The following is a 16,768-nucleotide window of genomic DNA, read 5'->3' on the forward strand; positions in this document are numbered from 1 at the left end:
GAGTGATTTGCAATTGAAGTGAGCTGAAAGGGTGGCCCCATAGCCAAGAGCAGATACATGATTAAATTGACATTTTTCGTTGTTTGTTATCCATGACCCAGTTTGCACCTAATGGTGGGAAATCCTGGGTTAATTAACCCACAATTCATGGAGATGTGCACCCCATGCAAGCTGCTTCCAGTTTGGCATAATCAGAGGTTGTCAGTGTGACATGTGAACCCGGATTGATGGGTTGTGTAGGTTAACCGCCGGGTTGCTGAGCCCCTAAACCAACCCATCCTTCCAGTTTCACACATCGCGTTGAGAACTTCCGATTTCACCAATCCGGAAATGTTTATAGAAAATGGAAGTGTCTTCTGCACAGCCCTACATATCCTGCGTTAATTAACCCATATACTGCCGCGATGTGCCCATGGTGTGTTAGAATGTCAGGTGAGGTGGCTGCAGGTGGAGGTGTTACCCTGAAAGGCGGGTTATAAATCTTTGAATGAATAAAGAGCCATCTTCGGTGGGCAGAGTCCCTGGTTCCATGGTTGGCAAATGACTCCCAAGGTCGTCACCAGGCTGTAGCTAGACTGCTTGGGAATTCCTTGTTGGTTGTTTTCTAACAGACCCCAGAAGACAGAACCGAAGATGCAGTTGAGAAGGTTTCTGCTTCTTTTTCATCCCCGTGGCAAAGCGTTTTATACATTTATTTATTTATTTATTTATTACATTCATATGCCGCCCCATAGCTGAAGCTCTCTGGGCGGTTTACAAAGATTAAAAGACTGAACGTTAAAAATCAACATCCAAAACTTTAAAACACAAAAAATATATTTAAAAAAAAACCCAGCTGACATTTAAAACATTTTTTTAAACTCTCAGCCAGGCCAAAGACAGTTCTGGAGTCAGTTAAAACTCAACATACGCTGTTAAATGCCTGGGAGCAAAGGCGTCTTGACCTGGCGCCGAAAAGATAACCGTCTTGGCGCCAGGCGGGCCTCATCGGGGAGATCGTTCCGTAATTGGGGGGCCGCCACCGAAAAGGCTCTCTCCCTTGTTGCCGTCCTCTGATCTTCCCTTGGAGTAGGCACCCGGAGAAATCCAAGTAACCATAAAAGAATTATAGGGTTGTCTCACCTCGAGGAGGGTTTTTTCAAAACCCAGAAGATCAGACCCCCAGACCTCTCTCCCCAAGGGTAAAATGTCCTCCTTCATAGTGGCCCTTGTTCTCACAAACAGAAAAACCTGTGTCCAAACTGTCCTGCCCCCATAAGATGGCAAATCATCTGTGTCTGGCATCTACTGACAACGTTGAGCATTCTCACACCAACGCTCGTACAGAAAACGATGCAGTTTATGAGTAGAAAGGGGAGAAACGCGTCGGTTTTCATGAAATCTGCCCCTTAACCGCAACTCTTGACCCACTGTGTTAAGAAAACATTACATAGGTTTTTGGATAAAATGGGAAAAAACCTGGTTCTCCCTTCGGTGTTGCCGAAAGAATGCAGGCGACGAAAAGAGGCCCTAGCATCCTTCTTTGGGGAACTTTTAGGCGCCCCCCAATGCTCCTGCAGCAGAGGAGAATCCATCCTTAGTTGGGCTGCTTTTTCACTCGCTCCGATCGGCAGGAAACGCAAATGAACTGAACGGGAGGACAGCCTTCCAGTTCCCACGCCGGTCGCTGGAGTTCGCTGCTCAGGCTCCCCAGCTGTTTCGTCATCGCTCTCGTTTGCCTCACTTGTTTTTTCTTCCTTCCTTTTTCTCTCCGTCTCTGCCTTCCTCCTTTTAGAAACAAACAAACTCTCTCTGTTTTAGAGATGGGCATTTCTCTGATTGCAGCGGGGGGACCAGGCTTGCGCCCGCCAGGCCTGCTTGCAGCTCAGAGAGCGTCCGCCCTGGGGTGTCAGGGGGCTCCGTCGCGGAACCGACAGGAAGGGTCATGAGGCCCCCGGGAGCACGTTTGTCCAGCCGGCCGGCCGGCCCCCATCCGAACACACGCTGGCGCAGGGCCTGCCCTCCGAAACGCAAGAGCAAGGCGGGTCTGGTGCAACATCATCTCCGGATCCTGCCCAGGACTGGGGGCGATCCAAAGAGGGCTCAGAAGGGACAAGTCCCAAGGAGCCCCAGTCCCAGCCGACTGCCCCCAATTCACCCCTGCCACCAATCATTTATTTTATTTATTTATTTATTTTATTTATGGCATTTATATCCCGCCTTTTTTTCCTCCCAAGGAATTCAAGGTGGCGTACATAATTCCTCTCCATGTTATCCTCACAACAACAAGCCTGTCATATTATTTATTATTATTATTATTATTATTATTATTATTATTTATTTATTTATTTATTTATATAGCACCGTCAATGTACATGGTGCTGTACAGAGTAAAACAGTAAATAGCGAGACCCTGCCGCATAGGCTTACATTCTAATAAAACCATGATAAAACAATAAGGAGGGGAAGAGAAAGCAAACAGGCACAGGGTACGGTAAACAGGCACTGGGTAGGGTAAAACACGCATACCTCATCGACATAGCAATACCGAATGACAAAAACGTTGAAAAGGAAGAGGAAAAGAGGGGAAAATATACACCACCGGCCGTGGAAGTCATATCCTTCTAGAAAAACAGCTTTGAGCGAGAAAGATTAATAATAATAATAATAATAATAATAATAATAATAATAATAAAACACTTAAACTGTTCCTGTGAAAGCTAAGGTACTTGTCTAGGAAACCTGATATGCTAACAATAACATTTTGCACAGCTTATGGCATTTTATATCAGTTTGCCAGGATTTGTGTGTGCCAAGGAGTGAGCACACAGCACACAGACCTGGGGGGTTGTGGGGCGTTGAAGGGCACCGGGTTGGGGAAGGGTGCCTTAATGTCACTGTTGCTCTTTTGCTCCCGCCCCCCAAAGCGTATGAAATAACGTGCTGTGCGTTCTCCCCCCTCCCTCTTTCCTGGTTCTTCTCCCTCCTTCCCGCCCCTTAGACGACTTCAACTTTCTCTAAACTGAAGATGGAGATTAAGAAAAGCCGCCGGCACCCTCTGGGCAAGCCGCCTACACGATCCCCGTTGTCGGTGGTGAAGCAGGAAGCCTCGAGCGACGAGGGTAAGTGGAGCGCGGGGTGAGGGCCAAGGCCCGGGACGGGCATGTTTTAAACAGCCTTGCCATTGAATCACTCGCCTGGTTGCCAGAGGCACCAAGGAATTCCAGGTAGGCGAGTAATGAGCTGACCGACAGAGAAGAGTCAGGTTCCTCCATTCCTTCTCCGCCGCCCGCCTGCGTGGTTTCTGTGCTGGCTATGGAGATAGTAGAACAGTCCCTTCCTCTGCAGCAGCAGAGCCCGTATTTACTAGTCTGGGATTGTGTGTTGGGTGCAGGGGTGGGCAGCCTATGGCTTTAGAACAATGCTTGAGCTTTCAGCTCCCATCAGCCATAGCCAGCATAGGGAATGGTGAAGGATCATGGGAGTTGTAGGCCAAAATTATCTGGAGAGCCACACATTATGTATGCAACAGCTCCATCTGTTCTCTCTCTCTCTCTCTCTCTCTCCTTGAGTGTAACGTGCATAGGATTGCAGTTTGGACAGAAGTTAGTTAGTTTTGATCTCCAGGGCTGCCCATGACTTTGAATTCTTCCTGGATCTCTTCTCTGGCCTCGAATTACACCGCCACGGCTTTAATATGTAGGCCGTTCTCCCACGTGACGTGCCCAAAGTGGCTCGCAAGACACGGAGCAGGGCAACACTCGAGAATACAGATCGATACATCCTAATTCATTTCAAGGCATATAACAGCAGCTCAGGCAATTGGTTTCAGCCCTACCAGCGTTCTAGCGTTTTCAACGCGTTACAGAATAGGCAACATCAATCATTAAAACGCTGTGTCGGTTGGTATTATTTATCAATAAGGCGTCACCCAGAAGAGCCAAAAGCACTAAAAATTTCCAGTGTGGCTCGCTATTAAGAATGAATATCCCCAGTGACATAGGCGTGCGAAAAGGGTGTGCAGGGTGTGCCCAGGCACACCCGAATATCTCAAGCAATAATGTCTCTCTGCCAGAAGCCATGTTTCAAAGACGCCAGGAAGAAGAGCCCCCAAAGGTTAATATCGGCTCGTAAGTCCAGCCAGTGTCACCACAAAGACCCACCGGTGGCTCTTCCTTCCCTGCACCGAATCTGTGCGAGGCGCCCGCCGTCTTATTTGCTGACGGCCCTCCCTCCAGAGTGGGCTGGGGAGATCAGTTGCATCACCGCGCCTCCACATTTCGTGCTGGAGGCGGGGAGTTGCCGGTGAAAACCGGCGGGCGATTTATTTTTTTAAAAAAGTCCTTTCTGTCTTCCTTCATTTTGTGACGGCTTCATCTCTTGCCTGCCGGCTCGCCGGATCCGACCCGCGAGGCGTTGCCGCCCGCCTCGAGGGGGGACCGTCTCTGCGGTGAAGGCCTGTCGCTTCTCGAGCTGTCAGGCTGGGCCAGATCAATCCGTGACATTTCCTGCTCCCGATCAAGGGAATGCCGGCACTGCGGAGTGTCTCTGGCAGGTGTTAACAAGAACACCGGGCATGACGGCGAGAGGCCCGTCTCTTGGCGAAGCGTTCGGGGACGTGCAGCCCTCTGTACCTGAGCGATCAATACAGCTATTTGTCAGCTCCCTTCCCCTTCACTTTAACCGTGTGCGTGTCTCGGTGGCAGAGCGCTTGAGCTCCCTGATCCACTCCTTAGATAGACTCTCTGGGCAGGAGGAAGGCTGACAAAGAGAAGCGAAGAGCCTCTGCCCATGCACCGAAAGGTGACCGCCCTCCCGCCTCGGGGCAGGCTTTGAGCTTGACTTCTTCAGGCTAGTGAGCCCCAATGCCTTTCTCTCCAGCGGCTGTATGGTCCATCTCGGTGCTTGGTGGTTTTTTTTAAATGGTAACGGAAATCGAGGCGGATCCAAAGTTATGCATTTTGGAAAAAGAAATGAATCCGATTTAATTCCTTTATTAAAGGAGGGTTAGGGTTGGACTTGAGGGTTAGGGAATAAAAGGGGGAAAGCCAGGGGATCCCCAAAGGATTGGCAGTCAGAGGAAAGGGGGTGGAGCCAAGGCAGGATGGGGCCCCCTGGCCCAGAGGTTTCCCAGCCCTGTGCCAGAGCAAAGGGAAATTGTTGTTGTTATTATTATTTATTGCATTTGTATACCGTCCCACAGCAAAAGCTTTCTGGGTGGTCCACGTAAGATAAAAACACCTATAAACAATATGACATGAACCCGACATGAACCTCCCCGTACACTGCGCTCAACGTCTAAGGTCCTCCGAGTGCCTCCTCCGAGGGAAGCTCGGAGGATGGCAACAAGGCAGAGGGCCTTTTCAGTGGTGGCCCCTCAATTATGGAATGATCTCCCCGGTGAGGCCTGCCTGGCGCCAACGTTATCTTTCAGGCGGCAGGTCAAGACTTTCCTCTTCTCGCAGGCATTTTAACAGCATTTAACAACGTTAAGTTTGTTTTTAATGGACCCCAAAATTGTTGTTTTTAAATGGATACTGTTGTTGTTTTTATACTGTTTTTATGTTTTTTAAATGTTTGTATACTTTTAATGTTTACTATTTTTAATTGTTGTGAACCGCCCAGAGCGCTTCGGCTGTGGGGCGGTATATAAATGTAATAAAATAAATAAATAAATAAATGCAGAAATTAAACACCACAAAAAACATGCAAAACGCGCATACGTTTAGAACCACGATAACGACATTAAGAACGATGAGCCAAAAAACAAGACCCAGGCTCATTACATATTGCTAAATGCCTGGGAGAAGAGAAAAGGCTTGATCTGGCCCCGAAAAGTTGACAACGTTGGCGCCAGGCGGGCCTCATCGGGGAGATTGTTCTACAGTTGTGGGGCCACCACTGAAAAGGCCCTGTCCCTTGTTGCCATCGCCTGAGCTTCCCTCTGAGTAGGCACCTGAGGAGGACCTTAAATGTTGAACGTGGTGTTCGGGTAGGTTCATGTCAGGAAAGGTGTTTCATCAGTTGTTGTTGTTGTTGTTGTTATTATTATTATTATTATTATTATTATTATTATTATTATTTACATTTATATACTGCCCCATAGCCGAAGCTCTCTGGACAGTTTACAAAGCTGAAAAAGATTAGATTAAAAAGACTGAACATTAAACACCAATATACAAAATTTATAAACATAAGAACAGCACACATTTCAAACAAATTTTTAAACACTCAGCCAGGCCAAAGCTCGTTCTGGAGTCAGTTAAAACTCAACATCTGGTGTTAACTCTCCGGGAGAAAAGGAAAGTCTTAACCTGGTGCCGAAAAGATAACCGTGTTGTCGCCAGGCGGGCCTCGGCGGGGAGATCGTTCCATCATTGAGGGTTATTTGTTTTCCCTCTCTCAGCCACTGATGGGCTTTTGGAGGAGTTGCCCGCCGTGACGTCTCTTTCATGGCTCAGCAGGTTGGCTTCAAAAAGTGTGCAAGGTTTAAAATCCAGGGCAAAGATCCGGACTCCTGGGGGCCCTGTGGACTGTTCCCAGCCATTGCCGGCGTGCCTAACCTGGATCTTTCTCTCTCTCTCTCTCCTCTTGGCCCAACCTTGCTCTTCAGAAACCCTCCCATTCTCTGGCGAGGAAGACGTCGGCGATCCCGAGCCCTTGAAGTCCTTGCTTTCCCTCCAGTGGAAAAACAAAGCGCCCAACTTCACTGCAGAAAGGAGGTTCAACATGGCTGCCGCTCTGAGTGAGCCGTACTGCGCCATTTGCACACTCTTCTACCCCTACAATCAGGTAATTCTGCAACTTCAGCCTCAAGGGAGCAAGCAGCCCTGGGGAGGAACGCCTGGGGTCCCCTCGTTGAGCGAGCCATTTGTTCCAACGCCTCTGCCACGTGTGACGACCCCCACCGTAGACTGCTCCTTTATTCCTTTCCTGAACCAAAGGACCCAGTGCAGGGGCAGGTGTCCAGCGGTTTGGAATGCGGCAACCGTCCCTGTGACACGCCTTTCCCTTCTTAGGCCCCGCAGCTACACAGTTCGGCACCCTTACCCCCCAAATTCTCCCTTCCGCTGCCGCCATAGACCTGTACTTTCCCCAGGCACTCCAAATACTGCGACGGTTGCAACGAAAGGTAATTTCTTAACAAGGAGTTAGTGCAGGTATGGAAGCTTAACGGTTTCCTCAAGCATAATGGCTATAAAGCACAACGCGTACCGGTTTCCGTCGGTTCTTTCTCTTAAACGTTTCACAATATAACTTCAGGTTGGCTCTGAGAGGACCTGGGGGAGAACCGTCAACGCAGGAGGGTCCACTTTTCTAGCCGGCGGGCTGGACGATGTCAAGGGAGGTCCTGGTTCCCCTCTATTCGGCCCTGGTTAGGCCTCATCTAGAGTATTGCATCCAGTTCTGGGCTCCACAATTCAAGAAGGACGCAGACAAGCTGGAGCGTGTTCAGAGGAGGGCAACCAGGATGATCAGGGGTCTGGAAACAAAGCCCTATGAAGAGAGACTGAAAGAACTGGGCCTGTTTAGCCTGGAGAAGAGAAGGCTGAGGGGAGACATGAGAGCACTCTTCAAATACTTAAAAGGTTGTCACACAGAGGAGGGCCAGGATCTCTTCTCGATCCTCCCAGAGTGCAGGACATGGAATCATGGGCTCAAGTGACAGGAAGCCAGATTCCGGCTGGACATCAGAAAAAACTTCCTGACTGTTAGAGCAGTGCGACAATGGAATCAGTTACCTAGGGAGGTTGTGGGCTCTCCCACACTAGAGGCCTTCAAGAGGCACCTGGACAACCCTCTGTCAGGGATGCTTTAGGGTGGATTCCTGCATTGAGCAGGGGGTTGGACTGGATGGCCTTGTAGGCCCCTTCCAACTCTGCTATTCTATGATTCTATGATTCATACCCTAGAACTGGGGTGGACAGCCTGGGCCCCTCCAGATGTTTCGACTACAGCTCCCAACAGCTTTAGCCAGCATAGCCTGTAGTAAGGGATCATGGGAGTTTATTTATTTATTTATTTATTTATTACATTTTTATACCGCCCAATAGCCAAAGCTCTCTAGGCGGTTCACAAAAATTAAAACCATTATAAAGCTACCAACAGGTTGAAAACACAAATGCGAAATACAGTGTAAAAGCACAACCAGGATAAAACCTTGATGGTGCTATATAAATAAATAAATAAATAAATAAATAAATAAATAATAATAATAATAATAATAATAATAATAATAACCACGCAGCAGAATTGATATAAGATTAAAATACAGAGTTAGAACAGTCAAATTTAATTTAAAATTAAGTGTTAAAATACTGAGAGGATAAAAGGGTCTTCAGCTGGCGACGAAAGGAGTACAGTGTAGGTGCCAGGCGGACCTCTCTTGCAAGCCAAAACCTCGGGAGGGCTGCCCTTTGCCCACCCCTGCCTTAGCGGCAACTGTTTAAAGACGGCGATCTCGCGAGTAAGTCCGGCGTCTCTGTCTGCCGGCTGTTCAGAGGCGTCTCCGTCGGTGGCAGCCCTTTTAAATGCCAACGGCTGTCTCCGTGAACCCTCACGTGGCGACCGGTGGGCCCGTGCAAGGGCTGCTGGGATGCCAGCCATTTTTTTTTAATGTATGTGGGCACACGGAAGAACTTGGGAAGGGTCCCCAACGCGGTGATTTAGCCGGAGCTCTCGCAGCGCGGCGTGTTAAAGCGGCAGCCGGCGAGGACGGGACGGAAGACTCTTTTCCCGAGTTTAATTTCAGGGTAATTTCCCCATCGTTAGAGTAAATACGAGATAATATTTGCATGTGTTTTCTGGGCACCGTCTTGGCTGCCTTGATTATGAGGAGGAGCTGCTGGGATTTCAAGTTCTGGCAAGTTCGTGTGTGTCTGTGTGTGTATATAACATTTTTCTTGCCAACAGTTGCCAAGTGTTAAGCGCTTAATGCACTGCGTCGAATGATCCCTACCTTTCGCTTCAAAAGTACATTAGAAGCCAGGCTGCGTAGGGCTGGCCGCAGCTAAAATACTGCGCAAGACGCTCTTGGTTATATTAGTATTGTTGTTGTTTTGCATTTTTATATTGCCCATCAGCCAAAGCTCCCTGCGGTGGTGTTTCTGTAAGGGTCGCCACGCTAAAAGGCCCGTCTGATCCAGGGACAGGCTACCTGGTGTTGTCCAGGTGTCCTAGGCGTGCGCAGCACTTTTTTTAGGGGGTCCACCCAGGTAGAGATGCTCCTTAAGGCCCAGCATTGGTGGGGCTTTGTGGTGACACAGGATGGAGGACGTTCTTACGAGGTGATGCTAGCCTTCAGGCCCCTCCTCCTGGCCTCTTTGAAGCGCGGCTCCCAGAACAGTGATTCCTTTTTGCTCCTCTTGCCAGGAGCAACGGCACGCTGTCGGGGACGGCAGCAGTGAAGCAGCCAGAGGATCGTTCCCGCTGTGTCTGGCTCAATGCTCAATGGCCCCCACAATTCAGCGCTCACTGCTTGAGACATTAGGGTGTGCCTGGGCACCCCCGGCACCCCCCTTGTGCTCGCCTATGCCAGGTGTTTTGCACTAAAAGCGCCATTGCCCGCAAGAATGGGAAATCAGCGATCGAGCTCTCCGCTTTGCCCTCTGTTACCTTGAGATCATCTGCGATTTGGGCGGCTCTTTGATGCAAGCCCTGTGACTTCAGTGGCATAGAGTGCCTTCCACCAGCAGGGCCTGGTTTTTTTATTGGGGCGGGGAGGTCTACTGCTTTTCCGCAGGAACGTGCCAACCCCTGCCGTTCCTCCTCCTGGTCCCCCACCCCCCGGTCAGGGTTCGGAGTTGTTTCTCCTGATCAAATGTGGAAAGCGCTGGGGAGGAATGAGAAGAGAGAGCAGGGAGAATGGCCCAGCCGCCCTCCTGTTAACTGGCTCTTCCTCACCTGGGTGGGCATCTCAGCGTTGCCATTCTGGCCATGAACAGACAGTTTGTCCAACTCCGCCCGCATTTGATTCCCCCGCCTGTTGCCCTTTGCGCATGGGCGGTGGGCACTTTCAGGGTGTGCCTTTCCCCCCCCCCTTCTTTTTAAAACCAGGATTTAGCCGCAAGAAGCGTGTCGCTGGGCGGGGGCGCCCTCTTGATTTATCCCGCGGCCTGGCAATCGCGCGCACACTGCTGCCGTATAATGAATCGGAAGGCAAATTCATTCGGTGCTCAATCCCTTTGTCTCACAACTCTGGTTTTGCTGCCGGGAACCTTGAGGCGCCCTTCCGGAGAGAGAATCTTGCTGAAAGAGCAGGAGAGGGTGCCAAGGAGACAGAGGAGGAGGAGGAGGAGGAACCGCCTGCCTCCTTCTGCCTCTGTCATTCCTCCGCTTCTTATTTCAAGAGATGTTTTGCAGCTGCTGCAATTTGATGCTCTCTGGGGAAGGGGGAAGAGACCCCCATGTACAGCAAACGTTACTCATTACCGTGATGTCCTTGAGGGAGGAAAAGCGGGGATGCTCATTAGACCCCCCTCTGCTTCTTTCAAGGACAAAAGTCCAACGTCACCTCATGACGTCATGCCTTGGAGTGAATTGATCTGCAGTGGCAGCGGCCCCTTCGTTTCTGATTGCTCGGAACAGCCTGGGAATCCCCGCTTTCACCGGGCGTAGGGGCTGAAACGGAGCCCAGAGCCCTTCTGCACTAAAACACCCTTTCATCACCCACGAGGTAGCGAAAGGGTGGACTCATCCACGTGGGTGAAATGGGGATCCCGGGCCGATGAACCGGCCCAGACTTTAAAGTCATCTTCGGGGGTCCTTCTCCGTGAGCCCCTGCCAAAGGAAGTGAGGCAGGGGGCTCCCAGGAGCAGGGCCTTCTCTGCTGTGGCACCCCGGCTGTGGAATGAGCTCCATAGAGAGGTTCGCCTGGCACCTAAACTATACTCTTTTAGACACCAGGAGAAGACCTTTTTTTATTTTCCCCAGGCATTTTGCTCTTGTTTTAAATCTGTTCCCGGATCTTAAATCTCTGTGTTGCTAGTTTTTATTTTCCTTTCCTCCCTATCTTCTGTAGTTTTAAACTTTTAGATTTTTATAATATATGTAAGGAATACAGGCCGTATTTTTTGGTTTTATTTGTTGTGAACCGCCCCGAGAGCTTCAGCTATTGGGTGGTAATAGAAATGTAATACATCAGCCTTCCTCAACCTGGGGCGCTCCAGATGTGTTGGACTGCATCTCCCAGAATGCCCCAGCCAGCTGGCTGGGGCATTCTGGGAGTTGTAGTCCAACACATCTAGAGCGCCCCAGGTTGAGGAAGGCTGCGCTAGACGCTCACATCTCAATAATAATAGAGGGAATAATAAAATAATTTATGTGCTGTAAATTGGCTACTCACCAGCCCCACACAATGCCACTTACTGTATAGAGCGTGGCAACTGGCACACGCACACACCCTCCACACACACACACACACACACACACACACACACACACACACACACACGTGGTGGCTTACCTGAAGAGCCAGACGGCACCCCAAATTTCTATTTTCATTCCCACAATTTCTTCAGTCTCCGAAAACGCCATCTTCCACAACTTTTGCACATATTTACATTCCCACCACATACGAAGATACATTCCTTTTTCACCACAGCTGAATGCTGATTATTAACCTTGTTTAATCTAACCGGGGTTTGTTCTTCGGCTTTCTACGGTTTCAAATTGTGTGTATTGGTTTTCAAATGTTCAGTGTTTTTAATCCTGGTAAACCGCCCGGAAAGCTTAACAATCATTACCTCCCTTCCTTCTGGCCGCACGCCGGTAACTCTTCGTGTTTTTCTCCTCTCAGACCTTGCAGGTGGAAAAAGAGGCCGCCCCCCTGCCCGCGGGCGAAAGCTCCCTGCCCCAGCCCCCGTTCAAAAGCGGGCAGAAGACCAAACCTCTCATCCCCGAAATGTGCTTCACCTCGAGCGGCGAGAACACGGAGCCCCTCCCGTCCAACTCCTACATCGGGGAGGACGGCAGCAGCCTCTTGATCTCCTGTGCCAAGTGCTGCCTGCAAGTCCATGCCAGTAAGTGTGCGTGTGTCCCCCCCCCGTCCCCCCTCCGCTGGCGTGCCTCTTGGTGGTATCGGGCCTCTGCCCAAACCTCTCTTGGTCTTTTCCCTCCCATTCCCAAGCAACCGAAAAGCCTGCCTCGGAGTATTGCCCTCCGTCTGCTGCTCTGGGGACCGGAACGGGGCACCTTTATTAGGGCACAGGCAGGCTAGTAAAAATGGTTTCCCGAGAACATCCCTGGGAGGGAGGGGAAATCCCATGGGGTGGGGGGGCTTCACATACTTCATTGCCTCTTTCCCCATGAAAAACTTCAACCTGGGTCCCCGGGGGGTGGGGGGGCGATATACGGGATGTGCTCTATACCAAGTCAGACTTCCGGACCATCTAGCCCAGGGCCATGGAACGTCTTTCAGCCCAAGGGCCAAATCCTATTTCAGAGAAGCTTTCAGGGGCCGCATTCCAGGAGTGGGCGGGGCCGAAGGCTGAGAGGGAGGGGCAAAACGCCAGCAGGTTGTAGCTTCAAGCTGTTATGGCTAGGGACTAAGCCTTAGAAGAGACCCTTCTGTGTTTCAAAAGAGGGTTTCTTGGGAACCTCGGAGGGCCACATTTACCCCCGGGCTGAATGTTTCACATCTTTGATCTAGCCTGGCATTGCGGCATTAATGGAAGGATTGCTTCCAAATCGTGCGAGGTACTGGTTCCCCTCTATTCGGCCCTGGTTAGGCCTCATCTTGAGTATTGCGTCCAGTTCTGGGCTCCACAATTCAAGAAGGACGCAGACAAGCTGGAGCGTGTTCAGAGGATGATCAGGGGTCTGGAAACAAAGCCCTATGAGGAGAGACTGAAAGAACTGGGCATGTTTAGCCTGGAGAAGAGAAGATGGAGGGGAGACATGATAGCACTCTTCAAATACTTGAAAGGTTGTCACACAGAGGAGGGCCAGGATCTCTTCTCGATCCTCCCAGAGTGCAGGGCACAGAATAACGGGCTCAAGTTAAAGGAAGCCAGATTCCAGCTGGACATCAGGAAAAACTTCCTGACTGTTAGAGCAGTACGACAATGGAACCTATGATCTAGGGAGGTTGTGGGCTCTCCCACCCTCGAGGCCTTCAAGAGGCAGCTGGACAAGCATCTGTCGGGGATGCTTTAGGGTGGATTCCTGCATTGAGCAGGGGGTTGGACTTGATGGCCTTGTAGGCCCCTTCCAACTCTGCTATTCTGTGATTCTACTTTGTCTAACAGTGTCTCTGGAATAGAGCACGCATGTGACAGGGAAGACATCGGAGCATTTTAACCAGAGATTGAGCCCGGCACTCGCTGGCCTACGGTCCCTCTACCGTCCCGTCCCTTAATCTCACTAAACGTCATCGCGTGAGCATTGTAGGGCAGCCTCGCAACTGTCCGCTCGCGGTTCTTCGCGGCACGTTTCGACGACGCAGCGTTCCTCCCGCGCTCTGGGGCCTCTTGCTCTTTTCCCAGCCAGAAAAAGACCTGGGGAATCCGATTATTTGGGGCTATAACGAAACTTGCCGCCATTTCCTGTGGTGTGCAGGAGAAGCGGCGTGATAAAAACGCCCACTGAACGGGCTGCGGGATGGCTGCTTGCTTCCTCTTTCTTTCCGATGTGAAGAAAGAGGAAGCTGCTCGTGCCTGTGAAGCGACGGTAGGGAAATGCGATTTCCTCTCTGTCTGATGAGGCTCCCCTCTTTCTTGTCTTTCTCTTCGACTGGTAGTCGAACACATGTGCTCCTTCCGACATCCGGGGGAAATCGCCTGAACTGTACCCGTTTCTCTCTGTCTCCATCTTGCTATCTTATCTCTCGCTGCTCTGTCTGCTCTCTGGCCTCCTTCGGTATGCGTTCTGTTCAATTATTGCTAAATCTCTACCCTGCCATCCCCAATATATCTTCTCAGGCTGGCTGGCAGTGAATACAGGCAGCGTCTCACGTTTCCCGTTCTTTGGGAGCGACACAGCTACTGAGACTTTGATCAATAGCATGGCAACGCTCAGCCCTTCCATGAATTGCAAATGGGTTCCAGACTGCGAAACCTTTGGGGGATGGAATACCCACATCCGGAGAGGCCCCGATTTAGGGCAGCTCACGTTTGAACAGGAGGATGCAGGCTTTCGAGCCTTGCGGGATTCTGAAAGAGGGTTTGCTGGTTCAGTTTTCTCATTCGTTCTGTGTTTCCTCGTCAATGTGGTGGCTTTCCTAGCCAGTGGGAGGGCCTTGGTTTCTCCCGATTTGAATCTTTCTTTATCCATCTTTTGTCCCTATGTTGGAATAGCAAAGAGAGTGGGAATGTTACTCTGGGGGGACGGGACCCGGAGCTCTGTGGTGCAGTAAGGATTGATTTAGTGGCATCCCCTAATCCTGTTCTACGGCAGGGGCAGGAAACCTCTGGCTCCCCATATGTTGCTGCTTTCCAACTCTCATCCACCCCTCCCAGGTGTCATGACTAGGCCTGTTCCCCTTCGGCTGGGGGAAGGAATTTCAGGCGATAAGTCAGAATCAGATTCTGAATAGAGTTGTGAAATTTCCGGAAATTTTGAAGCCATGGAAAAAACCCGTTTCCCCCTCTGTTTTTTTCGGGAAAAGGAAATTTTAGGAAAAATTGAAAGAATACAATATTAGCACTTTTTACAGATTGAAAGTCACATGCAGGTCTTCCTGCATCCTCCTGTTTAACCATGCATAGGATTGCGTCTCTGTTTTCTTAGATCAGGGAAGAGGACAGTCCTAAGGCTGTCAGGGTCTGAGCAGGATTGCAATTCTGCAATAGAAGGAAAAAGCTCCTGGCGGTAAGGTCTGTTCGACAGTGGCACAGTCTACCTACAGAGGCTGTGGGTTCTCCATCGCTGGAGGTTTTTTAAGAAGAGGCTGGACGGCCCTCTCTCAGGGATGGTTGAATTGGTTTTCCTGCGCATTGCAGAGGGTTGGATTAGATGACACTTGTGGTCCCTTCCAACTCTATGATTCTGTCTTTCCAAGGTGTCCTCCTCCTCCTCCTCCTCCTCTCTGGAAAGCAAAGCCCCGCGGGGCACTTTGGGATAGAATTCCCATGACCACACAGGGGGGATGCGGCCTGGCGTGTAACGCGTGTGCGTAAGCACACGCGTTACACACCAGAGCGCATCCCCCCTGTGTGGTCATGGAAATTCTATCCAGAAGCCAGGGCTGCCCTTTGCCATAAGCCCCGTGTGCACCCGAACTGATGCACCTGAGCGAGGAGAGCAGCCGTGTCTCCAACCGAAAAGCAGCCCAGCGGGAGAACCGCTGTGATGAAGCCCATCTTCAAATGAACCTGCCTCTTTCACCGGCATGGTTTGGAACCTTCCCCTCTGAGAGACCGAAAGGACATTTTCGCGTCAGCCGCCGAAACCTTCCCTGGCTCCGTGTTTTCTGTTACAGATTGGGCTCCTGGCAAGGCAATATCTATTAGAGGAGAGTCCATTATTTTATTGGGTACTTTTCTCCCTCTGACACATCTATTACAGACCGGCCTCCTCCGAAGCCTTGGGCCTGAGTGGAATGGTTAATTTAGAAGGCAGAGGAAGGTCAAGGCGAAAAGTTTCTGAGCCGTATTTTCTCTCAGAGGCAGCTTCTCCTTTTATAGAGCCGTTTCGTCAAGTGAACCTTGTTTGCTAATTTCAAGTGAATTTTCAGGGGAGGTGAGAAAAGCACCAGATATTAGATGTGATGGAATGGAGTCATTTGGAAAGGGGTATGGCCGGCGGCTGGAATCCTGAACAAGAACGCTCCACGCTGCAACAGTTCGTTGCAGGTCCCACTTCTTTTGCTAGTTCAGTAACCGTTTTCAGCGCTCCGAATGGAAAATAAAGCTATTAAAAGATTTTAGGATTTTAATATTGTATTAATTTTATGTTTATAATCAGTTTTAATCAGATGGCTGGACAACCATCTGTCAGGGATGCTTTAGGGTGGATTCCTGCCTTGAGCAGGGGGTTGGACTCAATGGCCTTGTAGGCCCCTTCCAACTCTGCTATTCTATGATTCTATGTATTTTATATTTCTGTATTCAATTTTGTTCCCCGCCTCGATCCAGAGGGAGAGGCGGGTAAGAAATACTTATTATTATTATTATTATTATTATTATTATTATTATTATTATTATTACTACTACTACTATTATTATTATTATTATTATTATTATTATTATTATTATTATTCTACAACTCAAGAATAATGAAGTAATTGAGTAAGGGTGCAGAGGGGATCCAGATGCAGTCAGAACAGCCCTCCGGCTGCTCCGTCCCCGTGCCGAAGAACGGCTGCCTCCAAGATCTCTTCTCGATCTTCCCAGAGTGCAGGACACGGAATAACGGGCTCAAGTTAAAGGAAGCCAGATTCCAGCTGGACATCAGGAAAAACGTCCTGACTGTTAGAGCAGTACGACAATGGAACCAGTGACCTAGGGCGGTGGTGGGCTCTCCCACACTAGAGGCATCCAAGAGGCAGCTGGGCAACCATCTGTCAGGGATGCTTTAGGGTGGATTCCTGCATTGAGCAGGGGGTTGGACTGGATGGCCTTATAGACCCCTTCCAACTCTGCTATTCTATGATTCTATGATTCTTCATGAAAGGTGAGAAATTTCTGACGGCATCCACCCGGGTCTTTAAAGTCAAAACTGTGACTCAGTTCTTTTTGGGGCTCTAATCTGGTTCCCTCACTCTCCCTAAACATAACCCAGTTCTTTCAGTCTCTCTTCCTAGGGCTTTGTTTCCAGACCCCTGATCACCCTCATTGCCCTCCTCTGAACC

The 16,768-nt window shown here is 50.0% G+C and overlaps 1 protein-coding gene across 1 annotated transcript in view; it reads left to right on the forward strand.

Moving 5' to 3' along the window:
* The window catches only part of KDM4B (lysine demethylase 4B), a 189,602-nt gene that overhangs the window by 153,768 nt on the left and 19,066 nt on the right, over window positions 1-16,768 (forward strand). The window contains exons 12-14 of the mRNA XM_063147034.1: window positions 2,981-3,101; window positions 6,593-6,771; window positions 11,777-11,999. Coding sequence (XP_063003104.1) covers window positions 2,981-3,101; window positions 6,593-6,771; window positions 11,777-11,999 — 523 coding nt within the window. The remainder of the gene's footprint in view (window positions 1-2,980; window positions 3,102-6,592; window positions 6,772-11,776; window positions 12,000-16,768) is intronic.

The sequence above is a fragment of the Elgaria multicarinata genome, chromosome 23 (assembly GCF_023053635.1).
Source record: "Elgaria multicarinata webbii isolate HBS135686 ecotype San Diego chromosome 23, rElgMul1.1.pri, whole genome shotgun sequence".
Taxonomy (NCBI): domain Eukaryota; kingdom Metazoa; phylum Chordata; class Lepidosauria; order Squamata; family Anguidae; genus Elgaria; species Elgaria multicarinata.